At 47.5% G+C, this 19003-nt stretch overlaps 1 protein-coding gene across 9 annotated transcripts in view; it reads left to right on the forward strand.

Annotated features, from left to right (window-relative positions):
* SDK1 (sidekick cell adhesion molecule 1) overlaps nucleotides 1-19003 on the forward strand; it is a 733784-nt gene that overhangs the window by 604183 nt on the left and 110598 nt on the right. For all 9 annotated transcript variants that reach the window (XM_053276314.1, XM_053276315.1, XM_053276313.1 and 6 more), the window contains one exon: nucleotides 8292-8486. In XM_053276314.1, coding sequence (XP_053132289.1) covers nucleotides 8292-8486 — 195 coding nt within the window. The remainder of the gene's footprint in view (nucleotides 1-8291; nucleotides 8487-19003) is intronic.

Here is a 19003-nt window from a genome sequence, read left to right on the forward strand (position 1 = left end):
TAGGCAGTATAAAACATAGCAAACGTTAAAATTCACAAGAAGTTAAAACAACCTCAGTAGATGAAACATCCTAAAAATTTTAAATTTCTGTTAAAAGCCTGGGGAAACGGGTACGTCTTGAGAGCCTTCCTAAAACCAAGCCGAGAAGGATATGTTCTTATTTCAACAGGGAGCGAATTCCAGAGCCTCGGGGCAGCCACAGAGAAGGCCTGGTCATATTAGAGCATATGAGAAGGCCCTTATCATATTAGAACTGTGGGATCTGCCAGGGAAAACTGAGTGGCAGTAAGTGTAGGACAGATGTACAGACGTGTGTGTTCTTGTAATCTGTAATAAATGTGTTGCACATGTGCCTGCAAGATGTGGTGATGGCCTCTTGCTTGGATGTCTTTTTAAAGGTTTTGATAAATTCAGGGATGATGGCTCCATTCATAGCTATTCACCATGATAAATTTAATGGACATCCATGTACAGAGGCAGGATACCCTTGGCATTGGATGTTGAGGACAAGCTACAGAAGAACTGGTTGCCTTTGTGGACTTCTGACTGGCCATAGTTGGAATTAGGATGTTGTGTTAGATGGAATTTTATTATACTCCGGCAGGCAATTCTTATGTGCGCTTGCTCTCTCTCTCTCTCTCTCTCTCTCTCTCTCTCTCCTTTTAATGATTCCAATCTTGTAGCCCATCTTTGGATGCTCCCTATTCCTCTTGAATCAAATTGTCCCCATGGTATGTCCTCTCATTGCTCGGAGTTTTATGGTATATTATTACATCACCTGATCAGTGTCCTCAGCCAATCAGAAAGGGTGTTCATTCATTGCAACTGTCAAGTTAGACCACCATTGCGGAGTGGGGTGGTGGTGAGTGTTGGACCTAGGACCTGGAAGATCCGAGTTCAAATCCTTATTCAACCATGAAGTTCACTGGGTGACTCTGGGCCAGTCATGTATTTTTCAGCCGAACCTACCTCACAGGGTCGTTGTGATGATAAACATAACCATGTATATCACTCTGGACTCCTTGGAGGAAGAGCAGGATACATATATATATGTATTTTTTTAAAAAGCTTTGCTTATGAATATCACACCATCAGAAGAGCTTCATCTCTGGCTGAGTGCCATACAGTTCAGGAGGAATGGACAGTATCTACGTTCTTGTGTATTTCTTGGTCCTCCAAACTAATACTTTTTCTGTTTGGAGACAGCACAGGATTTAATCTTTAGGCTTGTTCACATGACTAGGGTAGGAGAAGCGCCCGCCCTGGGGAGGAGAGCCGGGTGTGCTCCCAATTTCCAGCCGTGTGCTTACTAACGTTAAGGGGGAATCCTCTGAAACTGCATCAGTGCCCAATCTTTCATCTCTGACATACTCCAGATATCCCTGGGCATTTTCTAGGGCTCGCTTCAATACCCTTCCTTTGGCGTGACTGGAAGGTCGATTTATGCGTATCCCTGGTTCATGGCGGCAATGCCCTTGTGGCACTGGTGAGACTGAAAGCATAGCTCATGTTCTTTTGCACTGCTGTTCCTACCAGGATTTGAGATTTGATTTGATTTTACCATTATTACTGCAATTCCCAGGACACCTGGATGATTTTTAGGTTAAGTTTCTTTTAGAGATTCCTATGTCACCTACAAAAGAGAGCCACCTAATGGCACAGCAGGGAAATGACTTGCCTAGCAAACAAGAGGTTGCTGGTTCGAATCCCCGCAGGTGTGTTTCCCAGACTATGGGAAACCCCTATATCAGGCAGCAGCGATGTAGGAAGATGCTGAAAGGCATCGTCTCAAACTGCGTGGGAGGAGGCAATGGTCAACCCCTCCTGTATTCTACGAAAGAGAACCACAGGGCTCTGTGGGCGCCAGGAGTCGACACCGACTCGACGGTGCAACTTTACCTTTTACTTTATGTAAAGTAAAGTCACTAAAAAAATTTTTTTAAGCATCTAGGGTACGCTGTATGCTTGCCTAGTCAGTGATGTATGTATGTTTTGTTGTTGGTCACTGACCGTAATAAAGACTGACTGGCCAACTAAGATAGTAGTTAGTTAGTCAATTTCTATACTGCCCTTCCAAAAATGGCTCAGGGCCGTTAGTAGGCGGGGGGAGTGATCATGTGTGGCTGCAGCTGGGCAAGATGGCTTTTCCTCCTACCTCGGTAAACAGCTGGGCACAGAAGCTGAGCAGGGCAAGTTCATCTTATGCAGCTGCCGCTTCACACACAATCACTCTCCCCGCCTCCTACCTTAATGTTTGCAAGCACATGGCCAGGAATCGTCCGGCTTTCCTCCAAAGGTGGGTGCTTCTCCTGTCCTGCTGCCGATCGTGTGAACCAGCCTATAATCTTCTTCCAAATTAGCGTTTTCTTATTCCTTGAAAGAGCCTTCCTGGCACAGCCTCATGCCCAGTCTCCATCCCTGCTCTGAGATTCTCCCACGGTCGCCCCCCCCCCCCGCCCCGGCCGCTTTGTGGTTTTCTTTACTATGTTCAGCAGTCTTTTGAGTTATGCTTTATACCGAGTTTCTACTGCTCATATCTTAATGGCCTTTAAAATGCCTACTGCATTTATTGCTACGTTGCTTCTGTAGCCCCAGGTTATACATTAATTTCTCTTTGAACACTTTCCATTTACCTCTATTGATTTCTTGTGTTTTATTTCACCCAGCACTTTCCCTGGTCTTTTCTCCTTTTTGTTACTAGCGTTCCAATCCCACATATTCTGTGATGACATGATCTTTTGCCATCATTATGAGTATTTTATTAGAATTTATATACCACTTTTCAATTTAAAAAAAAGTTCTCTAAGCCATTTACGTAAAAGATTGACTGACCAATCTTTTTCTGTCCCAAAGGGTCTTGCAATCTAAAAGGAAAGATGAGGGACCAATAGGAACATAACATAAGGATCTAAGAACAGCTCTGCTGGATGGGTCTCCACCCAGGGTCTCCATCCTGTTTCCCACAGTGGCCCACCAGATGCCTCTGGGAAGCCACATAACCAGGCAACTGTCGAAACTTGTCTCCTCCTGTACTCTCAGAGCTGTATAAATGGGGCACAGAGATCTCACACTCAGTTATTTCATGTAGTTACTTATAAGCAACTAACAGGACAAGTGTTTCAATGCGCTAATAGCTGAATATGTGATTTTTATTGATCCCTTACATGCTTGACTTGACATTATAGTTGAAGGGGAACAGAGCAAGGAATTAAGTGCATCAAAACTGCTTTGCTCTTGATAGCATGTGTACTTACTTTTTAAGGACTCTACAAATGGAGGTGGGTTTCCTCTTCATGTTTTCCCTCCAGCTCCGTTCTTGCGTTTTGACTGAGTACTTATTTTAATTTCAACTCCAACTGTTATACTTACCTTGGCTTCTTGCTTGCTGCTCTGCGGTCTCCCTCCCTCATTCTGCTCCCCCCTCCACTCCTTATGTCCTGGCTATTCTTGCTGTTCTTTTGGTTCTGTTTTCTGCACATGTACAGAAACTGGAAAAGGTCAAAAGACATCCCTTCAGCCTCTCCCCTGATGTGCTTTCTTTTCCTAGTCTTTAAAAATAGTTAAATGAAATGCTTCTGCATTTGTTAAATCAGACCTAGATTTCACAGTATAGGATGTAAGATACATACCTGGGCAGGCTACATAAAATTTACAAAGGGTAACGCTAAATATATTCAAAATTGGGTCTGTCTATTTCTCTCTCTCTTTCTCTGGCTGTCGTAGAAGCTGTGGGTAGTTAATGATCTCTGAAGATTGGGCTGTTTTTTAATGTGAATGCCTAACAGCTCCCAGCTGGTACCATGTTTTTCTAATGTTTCTGCTAACGTATTGCAAATTCCAACAGAATGGGATAGATCCTTGCAGTCTCTTTCTGAGTCATCCCCGAATGCCTTACCAAGACAAGGAGCTTGTATTCTTAATTACAAATAATGGATGCAAGCTGGAAAGTGTCTGACAAGTAAAAATTGTTCTATCATCTGGATTTCTCCCCAAATTTTGAAATTGCAGATTACTTAGGCTTGTTTTGTTAGTTAAATAGAGCAGGGCACGGCAAAGCAGTAACAGAGATGTTCATGTCCTTATATACTTGTGATATATTTGAATCTGTTTAAAATTTTAAACAGAGCCATCCTAAAGGCTCAGGGCAAGGAGCAATAATTTAAACCAAAATTATGTATAAATCAGTACTTTAAAAACAGATGAAAAGCGTGCTTAGAAGTGTGGCATTTGAGACCTTTCCCATGTTATGATTCTATGAAAGTGACTTCTGATCTTTTGATCATTTGGTCGCTCTTTTCCCCCGCCAACCTTTTTTCCTATATGCCTGTCTACAGATGGGCAGCACAATCCCTGTTTCAATTCCAAAACCAGCCGCTCAGTTTGCAGTTTGATCTTCCGGCAATCCTTGGCTTCTCTTTGTGGTTCAGGTGCTCTGGCAATGCTCTGCACTCAGTTGCTTGGTTTTATGGAGCCAAGTGTGGATACATCTATATGGCCTCCGAATCTCTCGGCAGCTGGATGTGTCCTAGTTCCAAGATGGCCTCAACCTCTGGCCCTGAGCTCAAATCTTGTCTGCTGTAATTTGAGTATTGGCGAAACACGGTCCTCTCTGCTGGCACCCCAGAAGCAGCCAAGCATATGAGAGGGGCTTGTAATGACCAGGGGCAGGCAGAGAAGTGAAGCATCCACTTTCCCATTTCAGCTGCCGCAAATTATCCCGTTTCCTCCAGAGTGGCTGGATAGACAATGACATATAGGGAGAGGACAGGTTATCAGTAAAAGCATCACTAACCCCACGATGCACAGTTAGCACCATCTGTGTCCCAATTAAATTCAAAAGTTTGCATGAGAATTTGCAGCACTCTCAAAATGGGCTCGGCAAAGAGCATACCAAATCCACATTGATTGCCTCCTCCCTGGTTTAAATCTGTGGCAGTCAGTGCCACCCCTAGCAGGGGATGGATGGCCGTCCGGACGCGCATCCTCCTCGGTGTCCCCGTGATCCTTCTGCTGTTTTTCACCCCCTGATCTTATTCTCCCTTCCTTTCAACGTGTTGCAATTGAAATGGGACGTGTATGCAAGCTCTGCAGCAGGGGGTCTAAAGTCCAGAAAAATGGTCTCCTCTCTCTGCAGAGCTCTTTGGAGTTCAAAGGATGGTCACAGGGCTGGCAGATGTCTGTCACCACCGCGTTCAGCTGCTTCTGTTTGGGGCTGAATTGGCCGCTGCCCTCACAGCTCCCCACCATGTAACTTGATGGAGCATTTAACGGCCCTCGCTGCAGCAAAGCCGTCCCTGCCATCTCTGATAGAAATTGATTTTGGAGCTTAGCAGCTGGACCGAGTTTCAAATAAGCTCCAGGAGAAAGCAAGGCGGATGGATTGGCGAGCATGAGCCAGAGCAGTTGGTGCTTCCTCCTCGGGGACAATAGCCCATTATGTCGTGCTGGATGCATTGCCTTGCTAGTTGGTAGCGAGCCCAGAGAGAACCATTGGGAAGGGTGGGAAGGGGGTCAGCCTTCTCATAAGAACAGCCCTGCTGGATCAGGCCCAAGGAGGCCCATCTAGTCCATCATCCTGTTTCACACAGTGGTCCACCAGATGCCTCTGAGAAGCCCCCCCAGGCAAGAGGTGAGGGCATGCCCTCTCTTCTGCTGTTGCTCCCCTGCAACTGGTATTGAGAGGCATCGTGCTTCTGAGGCTGGAGATGGCCCTCAGCCACCAGACTAGTAGCCATTGATAGACCTGTCCTCCTTGAAGCTGTCTAAGCCCCATTTGAAGCCATCCAAGCTGGTGGCCATCACCACATCCCATGGCAAGGAATTCCATAAATTATGCACTGTGTGAAAAAAATACTTCCTCTTGTCGGTCTTAAATTTCCCAACCTTCAGTTTCATGGAGTGACCTCTGGTTCTAGTGTTGTGAGAAAGGGAGAAAAATTTCTCTGTCTACCCTCTCCTCCGTGCATAATTTTATACACTTTGATCATGGCTCCCCTTAGTCGCTTCTTTTCCAAGGGAAAGAGCCCCAGATGCTATAACCTAGCCTCATAAGGAAGGTGCTCCAGGCCCCTGATCATCTTGGTTGCCCTCTTCTGCACCTTTTCCAGTTCTACAATATCCTTCTTAAGATACAGTGACCAAAGTTGTACGCAGTGCTCCAGATGTGGCTGCACCATAGATCTGTATAAGGGCATGATAATATTAGCAGTTTTATTTTCAGTCCCCTTCCTAATGATCCCTAGCATGGAATTAGATGTTCACAGCTGCTGCGCACAGAGATGACACTTTCAATGAGCTGTCCACCATGACCCCAAGATCTCTCTCCTGGTCAGTCACCGACATCTCAGATCCCATCAGCGTATATATGAAGTTGAGGTTTTTTACCTCAGTGTGCATCACTTTACACTTGCTTACATTGAACTTCATTTGCCATTTTCTCTCCGACTCCCCCAGTTTGGGGAGATCTCCCCACACCTCACCTGCTATTCTTCACCCCATAACCTGCCTACCTTTATCCTCTCTCAGACTGGAGATTGGTGAGAGGGCCTGTCTTCATCTCTTTCCTGTGGACTTCCCGGATGCATCTTGTGGGGCACTATGGGAAACAAGATGCCAGACTAGATGGGTTTGAGCCTGATCCAGCAGGGCTGTTCTTTTGTTCTGATGACTATGGGACTGAAAGCATGGGTGCTGAGGACCTCCTGCACCAGCCATCACCGAAAGCCTTACCAAAAGTCCTCTGTGACGGAGACATGACCAGAAGCTGCCTGTAAATGTCCACATTTCATTTGCAACAGCATGCAGGTTTCTAGGTTTCCTGGGTTCTAGGTTTCCTGAAGGACCTAGAACCTTTATTTATTCAGAATATGTGTGTAGCTCTTAAGAAAGCAGAGGCTCCTGGTATCAACGATAGGTGGTTTGGTACTCCCTGTGACCTCATGTATCCTTTGTAGATTTCTTCATCCCCTGGGTGTTAGAATCTTGAATCGAGGTGAGGGACACACACACACACACACACACACACACACACACACACATCTTTTGTTAGGCCATCCTCTAGAAATGAATTCTGCCCCATTTTGTTTCCTCACATGAGCAACTCGGATTCTCTTTCACTTTCATGTTCAGAGACACAATGAATACCAGATGCTGGGGCAATCACGAGGCAGGATTGTCGCTTCCATGTCCTGCTTGCAAGCTTCCCAGAAGCATCTGGCTGGTCCTCGATAGAGGATAATTCACCAGATGGATCTTTTGGTCTGAGTCGCCAGAGCTGTTCTTACATGTGCTGCTAGAAGTGGCTCCAATAGATAGTTCCACACCAGGAATGTGTTGTTCCCTAAGGTCAGGGTGACATCATTATCTTTATATAAAATCGTTTAAGGATGGTGCATGGTGTACTTTAAAATAGAGGGTTTTTTTCTGGTGTGGCAGGGGCTAGGAGTCAGTTCAGAAGAGGGCAGGCAGCAGTGGGCAAGGAACTTCCCTAAAAATTTGGGTGCACACTGAAATTTCAAAAGTGACATTTGAACCCAGTTCAAGAGCTCTATGGAGATACATTTGAGAATGTTCAAGGGAAGCTCAATCAGTTTCTAGGGAAAAAGTGAAGTTTCACAGGAGAAGATTTCTGCTTGTCCCTAATAAAAAAAAAAAAAAAAAACCACGAGGAAGTGATGGGGTGTCAGAAGAAGGCCCTTTAATGGAACGGGGTGGCATGTCTTAGCTGTGGGGTCTTCTCTAGGTCCTAAGTTTGTTTGTTTTAAAAATGGGATCTGTTGCCAGAAGGAATTCTCAGGCCCTGCTCTGCCCTAGAGCCCCCCACCCCTTCCCTCTTGCTTGTGAGAGGTGAGGGGGGCTGGAGTCTTCCCTTGCCCAGCCTCGCCTTGTCCAAATCAGCGGTGTGAACGTTTGTTTGGTATCTGTAGCATTTTCACAGCACATCAATATGCTCCAGAAAGATGAAACTGTTCTCGTATCTCATTCTTTAAAGAATGAAATGTGAAACACATTTCATGGTGGATTATCGCTCAGAAGGCCTTTCCCATTCATCACCAAGTCAGTAATTTCCCAGATAATGTACTGCATCGGACTTGGGGGGATGGGAAGATGTTATAGAGCTCAGCTGGTGAACACGAAAAGAAGCAAATTACATTGTTTTGCCTTGAAATAAATAAGTAATTAGGATGCAGTAATAGTCTTGGCACTTTTCCCCCACTAAAAGAGTGCGAAAACAAACCCAACCCCTGTGTTCTTCTGTTTGTTTTGGGTTTTTGTTGTTGTCATGCATTCAGGCTATCAAATTGCGTACCGCTTGGCAACCAGCAGTCCCAACAAGTTCACCACAGTGGAAGTTGGCTCTACAGTCCGACAGTTTGTGGCTACAGATCTCCTCCCGGAGTCAGCGTACATCTTCCGAGCCTCCGCCAAGACCCGGCAAGGTTGGGGAGAACCTCTGGAAGCCACTGTCATCACCACGGAGAAGAGAGGTAAGGGCTGTGGCTGGGAGCAGATGGTCACCGTTGCAACAACCCAGGAATGTTCTCACGCCAGGCTTGGCCAGTTCTTCTTCACCTGCTCTTTGTTACTACGGTGAATAATTATATACCACTTTTCAACCAAAAGTTCTCAAAGCAATCCCCCCCCCCGAAACAGAGGAAAATAATATAAAATGGTTCTCTGTCCACAAAGGGCTCACAATCTAAATAGAAACAGAAGGTAGACACCAGCAGCAGCCACTGGAGGGATGCGGTGCTGGGGTCGGATAGGGCCAGTTGCTCTCCCCCTGCTAAATAGAAAAGAATCTCCACTTTAAAAGGTGTCTCTTTGCTCAGTTAGCAGGGGTAACTCATCTGCAAGTTCCTTTAAAAAAAAAAATACCATTCTTAACCCCATCCCACCCACCGGGGGAAAAACAAAAACAAAACACCCTTGCCATCACCAGAAAGGAAATGATGGATTAAGTGCACTAACTCAGTGGTCACTGTTTTTTCAAGCAGGGCTGGGGTCGGGGGGGGGGGCCCTTTGGCAAAACAAAGAAGGAAACAAAAAACCCTTCAATGTGAGACCCATTTCCCCACAATGCTGACCTCCGCACAGTTCTGCGAGGGCCCTTTAAGAAAAAACGGAGCCCTCCCTTGAGAGTTCTGGGATGAGAGGACTGGGAAAAGCTCTACTCCCCACTGCTGCACACATGCTTCTCAAGCTGGTGTAAGGGCTCAAGAGGGATCCGTTTCCCTTAAATGAGCCCCCACCCCACCGGGTGCTGGGCAAAGAACAGCGAGAAAGGTTGCCTTCACTTGGCGCAGCGGATTTAGCTCCAGCCACACTGAGAGTCGATGGGGCTGCCACTGGCTGCCTGCACTAGCCGCAGAAGGCAAACTGAGCAGCCCCTTCCCTTCCTCTGCTTCCTTTTGGGCTTGGGGTTCTTTGCTGCTCCCTACCCAAATGGCAGCTGTTAGGAGATTATGGGGCTGGGCAGAGATTATGGGGCTGGGCTTTGCAATATTTGAATATTGCAAAGGTTCTTGGGACACGGTTCAACCTGATGCGAGATCTCAGTCAGTGTCCGCTGGGAGAGCAGGTTTTCTGCAATAGAGTCCATGAGTACATTCCCCCCGCCGCCAATAGAGAATGGCAACTACTCGTGTGTATGGGAGAAATTAGGGGAGCCCTCAAAGTAGGGCTGCCATGTCCCCCGGAATGTAGGGTCACCCCCAGATTCTGGCTCCTCCACCCAGCCGCTAAATTCCACCCGGATTTACACGGATTTCAGATGCGCTGCCCGGGTTGCCTGGATTTTACTCTGGATCCGATCACATGGGAGGGCAGAGAAGGTGGGGAAAGTATACAAATCTGTCAAATAAATAAAATGCAAATTAGTTGCCAAACAATTTGCATAACATGCAGATTAGGCCGCCCGGATTTGGGAAGCTTGGAAATGGCAACCCTACCTCAAAGGCTTCCTGAACTGGTAACCCTTAGTGACCCTACCTACCAGTTGAGGATCAAGATTGCCTGATGCAAGGGGTTCGCAGCCTTGAGTCCCCAAATGTTGTGGGTCTTCAGCTCCCATAACTTCCCAGCCACACAGCTGAGAACCCCTGCATTGTGCCCATGTTATGACCCATGCAGTCTGTCCATGTTGTCACCCTAGTCTCGGTTTCTTGGCCATGTTAGAGTGTAACTGAATAATGGGAGAGTCTGACTGAATGCTAGGAACTGGCCTTATACATTATACATACGTAGAGTTTATTTTTTAATAGATATGTCATTGGCTGGCTGATTTCTAAGATTTATAGCCTGCTTTCCCATTGACGTGCTGAACAAAAAATCATCATTGCCCAAGACACTTACAACAGTTCTGTACAAAATGAAAACAAATGTATGAATCATGGTATGAAACATGGTTCTTGATGGGAACTTGAGGAGCTGGGATTGGCTGCTGGCAGTTGATGGGCCACCTTAAGCTGCGCAGCGGGGAAATGCTTGACTAACAAGCAGAAGGTGGCTGGTTCAAATCCCTGCTGGTACTATATTGGGCAGCAGCAATATAGGAAGATGCTGAAGGCATCATCTCATACTGCGAGGGAGGAGGCAATGGCCAACCCCTCCTGTATTCTACCAAAGACAACCACAGGGCTCTGTGGGCGCCAGGAGTCGGAATCGACGGCACACTTTACCTTCAGTTGATGGGCCTCGGTAGCAGCAGCAGAATTGTCCCCATTCTCTATGGGGATGAGGAAGAGAAGGAATTATCTTCCTCATCTCACCTCCGATCCTTATCTCCCCAACTCATCTTCGGCCCATCTGTAATCCACATAATTATTAACTGGTGATTTGCAGCCAGTTTTCAACTCCTGGGAGGCATTTCTGGACTGCTGGGGGCCTGTGCAGCACACTAGCCCCCCCCCCGCATTTCTAGGGCCTTTTAGCCCCATTCTTAAAAAAGCAAAATAATGGCAATTTTTGACCAATTTTCAACTCCTGGGGGGCATTTCTGGGCTGCTGGGGGCCTGTGGGGCACACTAGGCCATCTCCCCCACACACATTTCTAGGGCCCTTTAGCCCCATTTTTAAAAGAAAAACGGCTAAAAATATATATATGGCGATTTCCAGCCAATTTTCCTCTCCTCAAACCTAACCCCTGCAGTCCCATTTCACCAATAACCCAGTATTCACGGTTTCTGTATCCACGGTAGTAGCGGAGAATGGAACCCCAGTAAATACTAAGGTTCTCCTGTATTCTGAATCCAGAACTGCAAAACCAGAATCCAGAACTACAGTTCCCGCCCTAGGTAAAGGATTCGTTGAGGACAGGAGCTGAATTTGATGATCACTGGCCAGGTATAGGGAAGGCTTCATTTGCACTTCTGGCTTACTCCCAAGCTCATCTGAAGTGTGCTCTAGGACAACTGATGCTCAATAATTTCCCCCAGTGAATTCTAAGGAGAGCTATGGACAGTTGGCTGCTGCTATTAATTAACTTATACTGAGTTAGGCGGCAATTGGTCCATCTAGCTTGGTTGTTACCTGGCAGTAGCTGTCCAAGGTACCAATCTGGAGTCTCTCCCAGCCCTACCTGGAGGTTTTACAGATAGGGCTCCACCCCCCGCCGGGAGGCTGTGAATTCTGGCTTAGCCCGAGTTATATGGGGTAAAAAAATCCTCTATTTCCAGTAGCTTTTGGGGGGAAAACTCCCAGACTTCTGCTTTCTCCGATGGTGTTGATGGAGGTGCTGATGGCTATGCGAATGGTCCATTGAATCCCTCAAATTAAAATGCCTTGAATCTGCTGCTCAGATACCTCGAGGCATAGAGCCATGTATGAAAATCCTGGAGATGCTGCCAGGGATTGAACCAGGGACCTTCTGCATGTAAGCAAATGCTCTCCCACTGAACCACATCCCCATCCTGTAAGGGGAACATCTTACAGCAAGCAGTGCTCACATGTAGTCACCCATTGATTTGCAAACCAGGGTGGACCCTGCTTAGCAGAAGGGGACAACTCATACTCTCTGCCACAAGACTAGCTCTCCATTGCTCCATGCTGTCCACTTGCCTGAGCAGTAGGGCGTCCCAGGGTCAGTAGACTTGTGAGCAGAGAGTGCTAGAAATGTACGGAGCCCCTTGTAATAAGTGGGTCTTTTACAAGTACTGACAGAGCAGATGGGAACCAAGCACAAGATGACTTTACCATCTTGAAAACACACTTCTCTTGTCAGGCTTTTGGTTTATGAGGTTTTAAAGTTTCAATGTTTTATTTATGGTAATTTTAATCTGTTGATATGATATTTTGGTTTTGGTTTGATTCGATTGTAAACCTCCCTGAAATTTCATATAGGGCGGGATATAAATGCGACAAGTAAACAGATTTGGCTGGAACAGGTATGCGTCCCCTGTTGAAATAAGAGCCTCCCCATCTCTGGGAACTTTTTAAAAGGCCCTGAAGACACCTTTATTCACCCAGGCTTTTAATTAGACTATGGTTTTAAAATCTTAATGTGGGTTTAAAAATGATTTTAATGTTAATAATTTGAATGTTTAAATGATTTTGTTTAATTGATTTAGTTTTTATTTTAATTGTTAATTGATTTTAGATTGTTTTTTATTTTGGTGGAAGCTGCCCTGAGCCATTTTTGGAACGGCGGTATATAAATCAAATAAATAAACAAACAAACAAACTAGGAACTTGGCTCGTCCGTATGACCATGAGTGGGATAGGACAAGGGTCCTACTCAGTTTTGGGAACTAGCCGGGCTCCTGATTTTTGGTCATGTGCAAGTGAAAAGCAAGGTAGAAACCAGGGAGCGGGAGGGTCTGCTAAGTCCCAGCAGGAATAGGGCAAGGACACCCAATCCTGAGCCCCTTCCCAGCTTCTGGAGAGGTAGGAGGAAAAACCATCCTACCCAGCTGGGGCTTAGCAGACCATCACCCTCCCCACCTCCGACGTTGTTTTTCACTCTCACACGACTGAAGGGGGGAGGGGTGCACAGCTCCCAAAACTTGGTAGAACATGTGCCCAACCTATGTCATGGCTGCATGAACAAGCCTCTGGTCATGGGACTCGGCATCCTTGCATCCAGCTCCCCCTTCATCCTTGCATCGTTATGGTACCCCGCTGACCATAATGGTTCGTAAGGGGAGGCCTGATACCACCACACAGGGTTATGCTGTACCCTCAGTGCGACATTATGGCCTGCCAGAGGAGGTGGGGGGACAAACGGCATAGGAAGCTGCCATATACTGAGTCAGAGCATTGGTCCATCTAGCTCAGTATTGTCTTCACAGACTGGCAGCGGCTTCTCAGAGGTTGCAGGCAGGGATCTCTCTCAGCCCCATCTTGGAGATGCTGCCAGGGAGGGAACTTGCAACCTTCTGCTCTTCCCAGAGCAGCCCCATCCCCCAAGGGGAATATCTATGTGTTTAAACATATATGTTTTTATGTTATTTTATTGATTTGATTGATATACCGCCCTTCCAAAAATGGCTCAGGCAGTTTATAGGGCATAGTCTCCCATGCAAAAGCAAACCAGGGTGGGCCCTGTTTAAGAAAGGGGGCAGTTCACGCTTGCTTCCACAATATCAGCTCCCCTTCCGTGGACCATCGGGCAAGCTGAAATTGTCCCTTTCCCCATTCTCAAACGCTACACACAGAGAGTAGGAAACTAGAAATGGAGCTTCCTGTTTCTGTTGAAACCCCCACGATTAGCCTCAAGTCTCTGCTTCCACCCAAAGTCCCAGATTTTCTAAAGAGCATCTGAGAGTTAGCCACTCAAACGTAAATTCCATTCCCACTGAATGGAAGTTGGGCACCTCAGTAAATCCTTTAAGCTCCTTTTGAAACCTGAGTGTCAAACAAGTTTGTATAAAGCATGTCCTGAGCTCCTGATTGCCAGGTATACTTGTTAGACCAAAGCAGCACAGAGTTGCCATCATCCTGTGGGTTACCGTGTTAGAGCAATGCCCGTTCGGCTTTTGCAACACATTGGAAAGGGTGGAGCTGAGCTGAGATGTGAGATTCTGGGTACTGATTCCAGTTACCGAAGAAAATTGCGATTCCACCTTCCTCCCTAGCTAGGGTTGCCAGATTCTGGTTTTCCAAATGCCTGATTTGCATATTATGCAAATTGGCTTGAAAATAATTTCTGAGCAGAATAGTGACGGCACGTTTTGGTCCATAACTCTGCTTCTGCAAGGGCTAGAGCTTAGCTATTTTTTAAAAATGAAAGCAGAAATCTGGGCGAATCTGGGTGGGCTAAGCCATCTGAGTGAGATGCTTGAAATCCAGGTGAAACCCAGAATTCGGGGGGCATGGCAACTTTATCCCTATCCCATGCCATGGAGGGCAGGAAGCAGTAGGGATCTATGCCTTTTTTTAAAGGGAGGGGGAGTAGCTTAGCACATGATTTGGAGAAGGTCCTCTGTTCAGTCCTCGGTATCTCTGGTTTAAAAAAAACGGAGGTTATAGGGCTAGGAAAGACCTCTGCCTAAGACCTTGGAAAGGGGATGGAGCCATAGCTCAGAGGTAAAGCATCTGCTATAAGAACATAGGAAGCTGCCATATACTGATTCAGACCATAGGTTCATCTAGCTCGGTGTTGTCTACACAGACTGGCAGCAGCTTCTCCAAGGTTGCAGGCAGGAATCTCTCTCAGCCCTATCTTGGAGATGCTGCCAGGGAGGGAACTGGGAACCTTCTGCTCTTCTCAGAGCGGCTTCATCCCTTGAGGGGAATATCTTACAGTGCTCACACTTCTAGTCTCCATTTCATATGCAACCAGGTCAGACCCTGCTTAGCTAAGGGGACAAGGCATGCTTGGAGTCGCTACCACAAGACCAGCTCTCCTCAGCTTTGCCTGCAGAAGGTCCCAGCTTCAGTCCCTGAACTGCTGCCTGTCAGAGTAGACACTACTGAGCTAAGTGGGCCAGAGATCTGACTCCGTATAAGGCAGCTTCCCGTGTCCCCATGCGAACCTGGCCTGTGCGCACACGTCCCACTGAGTCAAGGAGTCCAATTTGCCTTTCCCGCCGCAATAAATGCTCTTGAAACGGTCTGAACTCCAGAGGGCTGGCAGAAATGGCTGGCTCCATGCAGGTGAGGCGTTTCTGTGGCAGAGAGGGAGACCTTTGCAATCATTAGGAAGAAACGGAGTAAAACTTGGTCGCAGGGGAGCAGGTGAATCTGAGAGACAATCAGCCGCCTGTTCCAGGTACACACAGCAGACAGGAGCCTGCCGTCTCCCCCGGCTATCAACAAACCCTCCCTCCCTCGGATCGGATCGCCTGAAGCACTTTAGCGCTGACCTTTGCTTCGTCTCGTAAGGCTCGCGCCGCCGGTGTCGAGGACTCTCCGAAGCGAATGGCTTCCGATTCTTTTGGCACCGCCGAGCAACTGAGGGCTTGCTGGGAGATGCTGAGACAGAAAGCGAATGTTTTCAGAGCGCCGAGAGGCCAAGAAGGGAGGGAGAAAACCCCAGCATGCAAGACATGCTTTGTGGAAAGCGGCCGGAGAAGGCGGCGACCCGAGGGGTGTGTTGATGGAAGCGGGTGCTGATGGAGTCGAATCGAATGGGCTCCTCAAAGGCAAGCCTCCATGGGGTCGCCAATCAATGCTGGCTTTATTACATGCCACACATCTTAATCACAATCGATAATCTCCATGATAAACAATTAAACAATTATTCCTCACGCTATTGAGTTTTTCTGTCGCAATCAATGGGCGCTGAGAGACAGTGCACCCACGTGAGGGGTAAGGCAAGACCCACATTCCCATTTGTGTTTCAGGCAAGAGGGTTAACTGTTCGCTCTCCCTGGAGGCTTCTCTGCCTGCTGCGCGCCTGGCTGGTTTGACCCTGCTGCCTTCAGGATGACTGGCTGTGAAAAGGGGATGGAGGAAGGCCCTCCGGCTGCAGATGCTGGACTACCACTCCCAGGATCCCTGACTATTGGCTACTGTGGCTGGGGATGATGGGAGTTGTAGTCCAAAACCGGCTGGAGGGCCCAAGTGGTGCAGCCCTGCCCTACGGGGATGTGTGCTAGTGTGTTGTGTTGTGTGAACTCTGGTCCCTCAGGAGCTTCCCATGTGGTAGAAGGTTGTTTGGGAATATCTCATGATCTCTGGGTAATGTGCAGTAGATCAGCAAAGGGGTTCTGATGCTAGGTGGTTTAACAGAAAGCCCCCCCACACACACACCCCGAACTGGGCTGAAATGAAAAAAAAACCTTGAGAGGAACCAGGAATGGATTTTTGTGTGGGACCCCTTCTGATGCTGAAAGCAAACCCCCAGTCTGAGCACCTATTAGCCCTACTAGTACCGCTGGTGTTTTTATTCCGCTTTTCAGCAAAAGTCCTCAAAGCGGTTTACATAGAAAGCGGATAATAAGGCAAAGATGGCTCCCTATGCCCAAAGGGCTCACAAGAAACATGAGGCAGGTACCAGCAATAGCTACTGGAGGAATGCTGTGCTGGGGATGGAGAGGGCCAGTTGCTCTCCCCCTGCGAAAGATAAGAGAATCGCCACTTTAAAAGGTGCCTCTTTTGCTCAGTTAGCAATCACCCACTACTCAGTTACCCACGACCCAAATGCTAAGGGGAAACATACCCTTAGAGTTAGGGAATGAGTAATTGAACTGCTGTTTTGCAATTTGGCCAGAGCCCAAGGAAAGGACTGAGGGAGGGGCAAAGCTAATGATCACACACACACACACACCCCTTGCTTTTCCTAATTTCCTGTCCTCCATAGGAACATAGGAAACTGCCATATATTGAGTCAGACCATTGGTCCATCTCACTCAGTATTATCTTCACAGACTGGCAGCAGCTTCTCCAAGGTGGCAGGCAGGAATCTCTCTCAGCCCTCTCTTGGAGATGCTGCCAGGGAAGGAACTTGGAGCCTAGATGCTCTTCCCAGAGCCGCTCCATCCCCTGAGGGGAATATCTTATGGTGCTCCCATTCAAATGCAACCAGGGCCGACCGTGCTTAGATTAAGGGGGCAAGTCATGCTTGCTACCACCAGACCAGCTCTCTTCCCTATGTTTCCTTCTTTGCCTTCCATCTCACTAAACCTCACACATTTCTCCCATCCCCCCTTTTCATCCGTCCCTCTCTTCCTGCCTGGTTACCCCAGCAACTCCTTGCCATACCCACCATTTCATGAAAGGCAGCATGGTGTCCCATAGTGCTGCATGTAGACAACGAGATCCAGGTTCGAATTCTGGATCATCCCCAAACCTTACTGGGTGACCCTAGGGCCACTCACCATCTTCTAACCCAGCCTATTCAGCAGGGTTGTTGTGAAGACAGAGGAGGAAGACACACCATGCACTCTGATCTCTTTGGAGAAATTGTGGGATAAAATGTCATCAAGCAACAATGGATGTTAGGAACATAGGAAGCTGCCATCCCCTGCTAACTGAGCAAAGTGGCACCTTTTTAAAGTGGGGGTTCTTTTTATTGAGCAGGGGGAGAGCAACTGACCCTATCCAGCCCCAGCACAGCATCCCTCCAGTGGCTGTTGCTGGGGTCTCTCTTCTGTTTCTCTTTTAAATTGTGAGCCCTTTGGGGACAGGGAGCCATTTTATTTATTCATTTATATCTATGTAAACTGCTTTGGAAACTTTCATTGAAAAGCGGTATAGAAATATTCATTGTATTGTATTGTCTACCTGAGTCAGACCCTTGGTCCATCTGGCTCAGGATTGTCTACCCAGACTGGCAGCAGCTTCTCCAAGGTTACAGGCAGGCATCTCTCCAGTCCCTCATGTCTCTTTTGCCATCAGAGTTTTGCTGAGTTTTCCCCTTCCACTATTATAATGGTAAGGTAACGTGTGCCGTCAAGTCAATTTTGACTCCTGGCGCCCACAGAACCCTGTGGTTGTCTTTTGATAGAATACAGGAGGGGTTTACCATTGCCTCCTCCTGCACAGTATGAGATGATGCCTTTCAGCATCTTCCTAGATCGCTGCTGCCTGATATAGGTGTTTCCCATAGTCTGGGAAACATACCCGCGGGGATTCGAACTGGAAACCTTCTGCTTGTTAGTCAAGCATTTCCCTGCTGCGCCACTTAAGGTGACTCTACTATTATAGTCCATGCAAAATAAAACAAAACCCCTCTCCTAGGTGCGGAGGGACAGCATATGTGTGCAAATCTGGCATTAAGTTTAAAGAATGTCCAGTGAACATGGTCTGCAGGGTTTTTTTAGAATAGAGAGATTCCAAAACCTGAGCTTTCTGTTCATAGAATTCAGCCTTTTAAAAGTCTGGCATTTCTGCGTCCTGCTTCTGCCCCTCTTCCTCAAGCGGAACAGAGTTTTCCTTTCTCCAGCCCAGAGATCACGGGCATATTGCAATTCGCCTTGGTGAGGCTTACACAGCGGCAGTGTTCCCTCCTAACAGGGATTCCCCGATGTTGTTGACTACAACTCCCAGAATCCCCAGCCGCAATGGCTTTTGCTTGGGGACTATGGGAATTGTAGTCAACAACGTCTGGGAATCCCTCTTAAAAGGGAACGCTGCACAGCACCCACTGAGCTTCTTAGGATCTGGCTGCAAGTGCAAAGCGTCAACAGCAGGGGATGAAGTGGGGCTGGGGAAAAGGGCCTGTACTGAACCCAACCACTTAGGCTGATGAATTAGGGCAGATGAGAACAGGAGAGTGGCCCTCTGCGTGCCAGGGTCAAAGGCAGAGCTCTGATTGTCCCCAGGCAGAGCTCTCTGCATCGCTTCGATCGCCAGCCTTAACCTTGCATTGATTCTGCTTTCCCGGGAAACCGCAGGTGTTCTCCAACCTCGGCGACATTTAAAAGGCCACAATTGCAGCATCTGCTCCTTGCTTTTCAGCCGCTGAAGAGCATGGCCATCCATGCCCAGGAAAGCATGGCTTGTTCCAGATGGAGCAAACTGCAATGTCCGGGCAGCAGTGTGCATGACTAGTGAGGCTGGGCAATATCTGGGGGACATTCGTGCCACCTGTGCGAGTCCTGCTCGCTGGAATCTCCTGTGA

The sequence above is a fragment of the Hemicordylus capensis genome, chromosome 13, assembly GCF_027244095.1.
Source record: "Hemicordylus capensis ecotype Gifberg chromosome 13, rHemCap1.1.pri, whole genome shotgun sequence".
NCBI lineage: Eukaryota > Metazoa > Chordata > Lepidosauria > Squamata > Cordylidae > Hemicordylus > Hemicordylus capensis.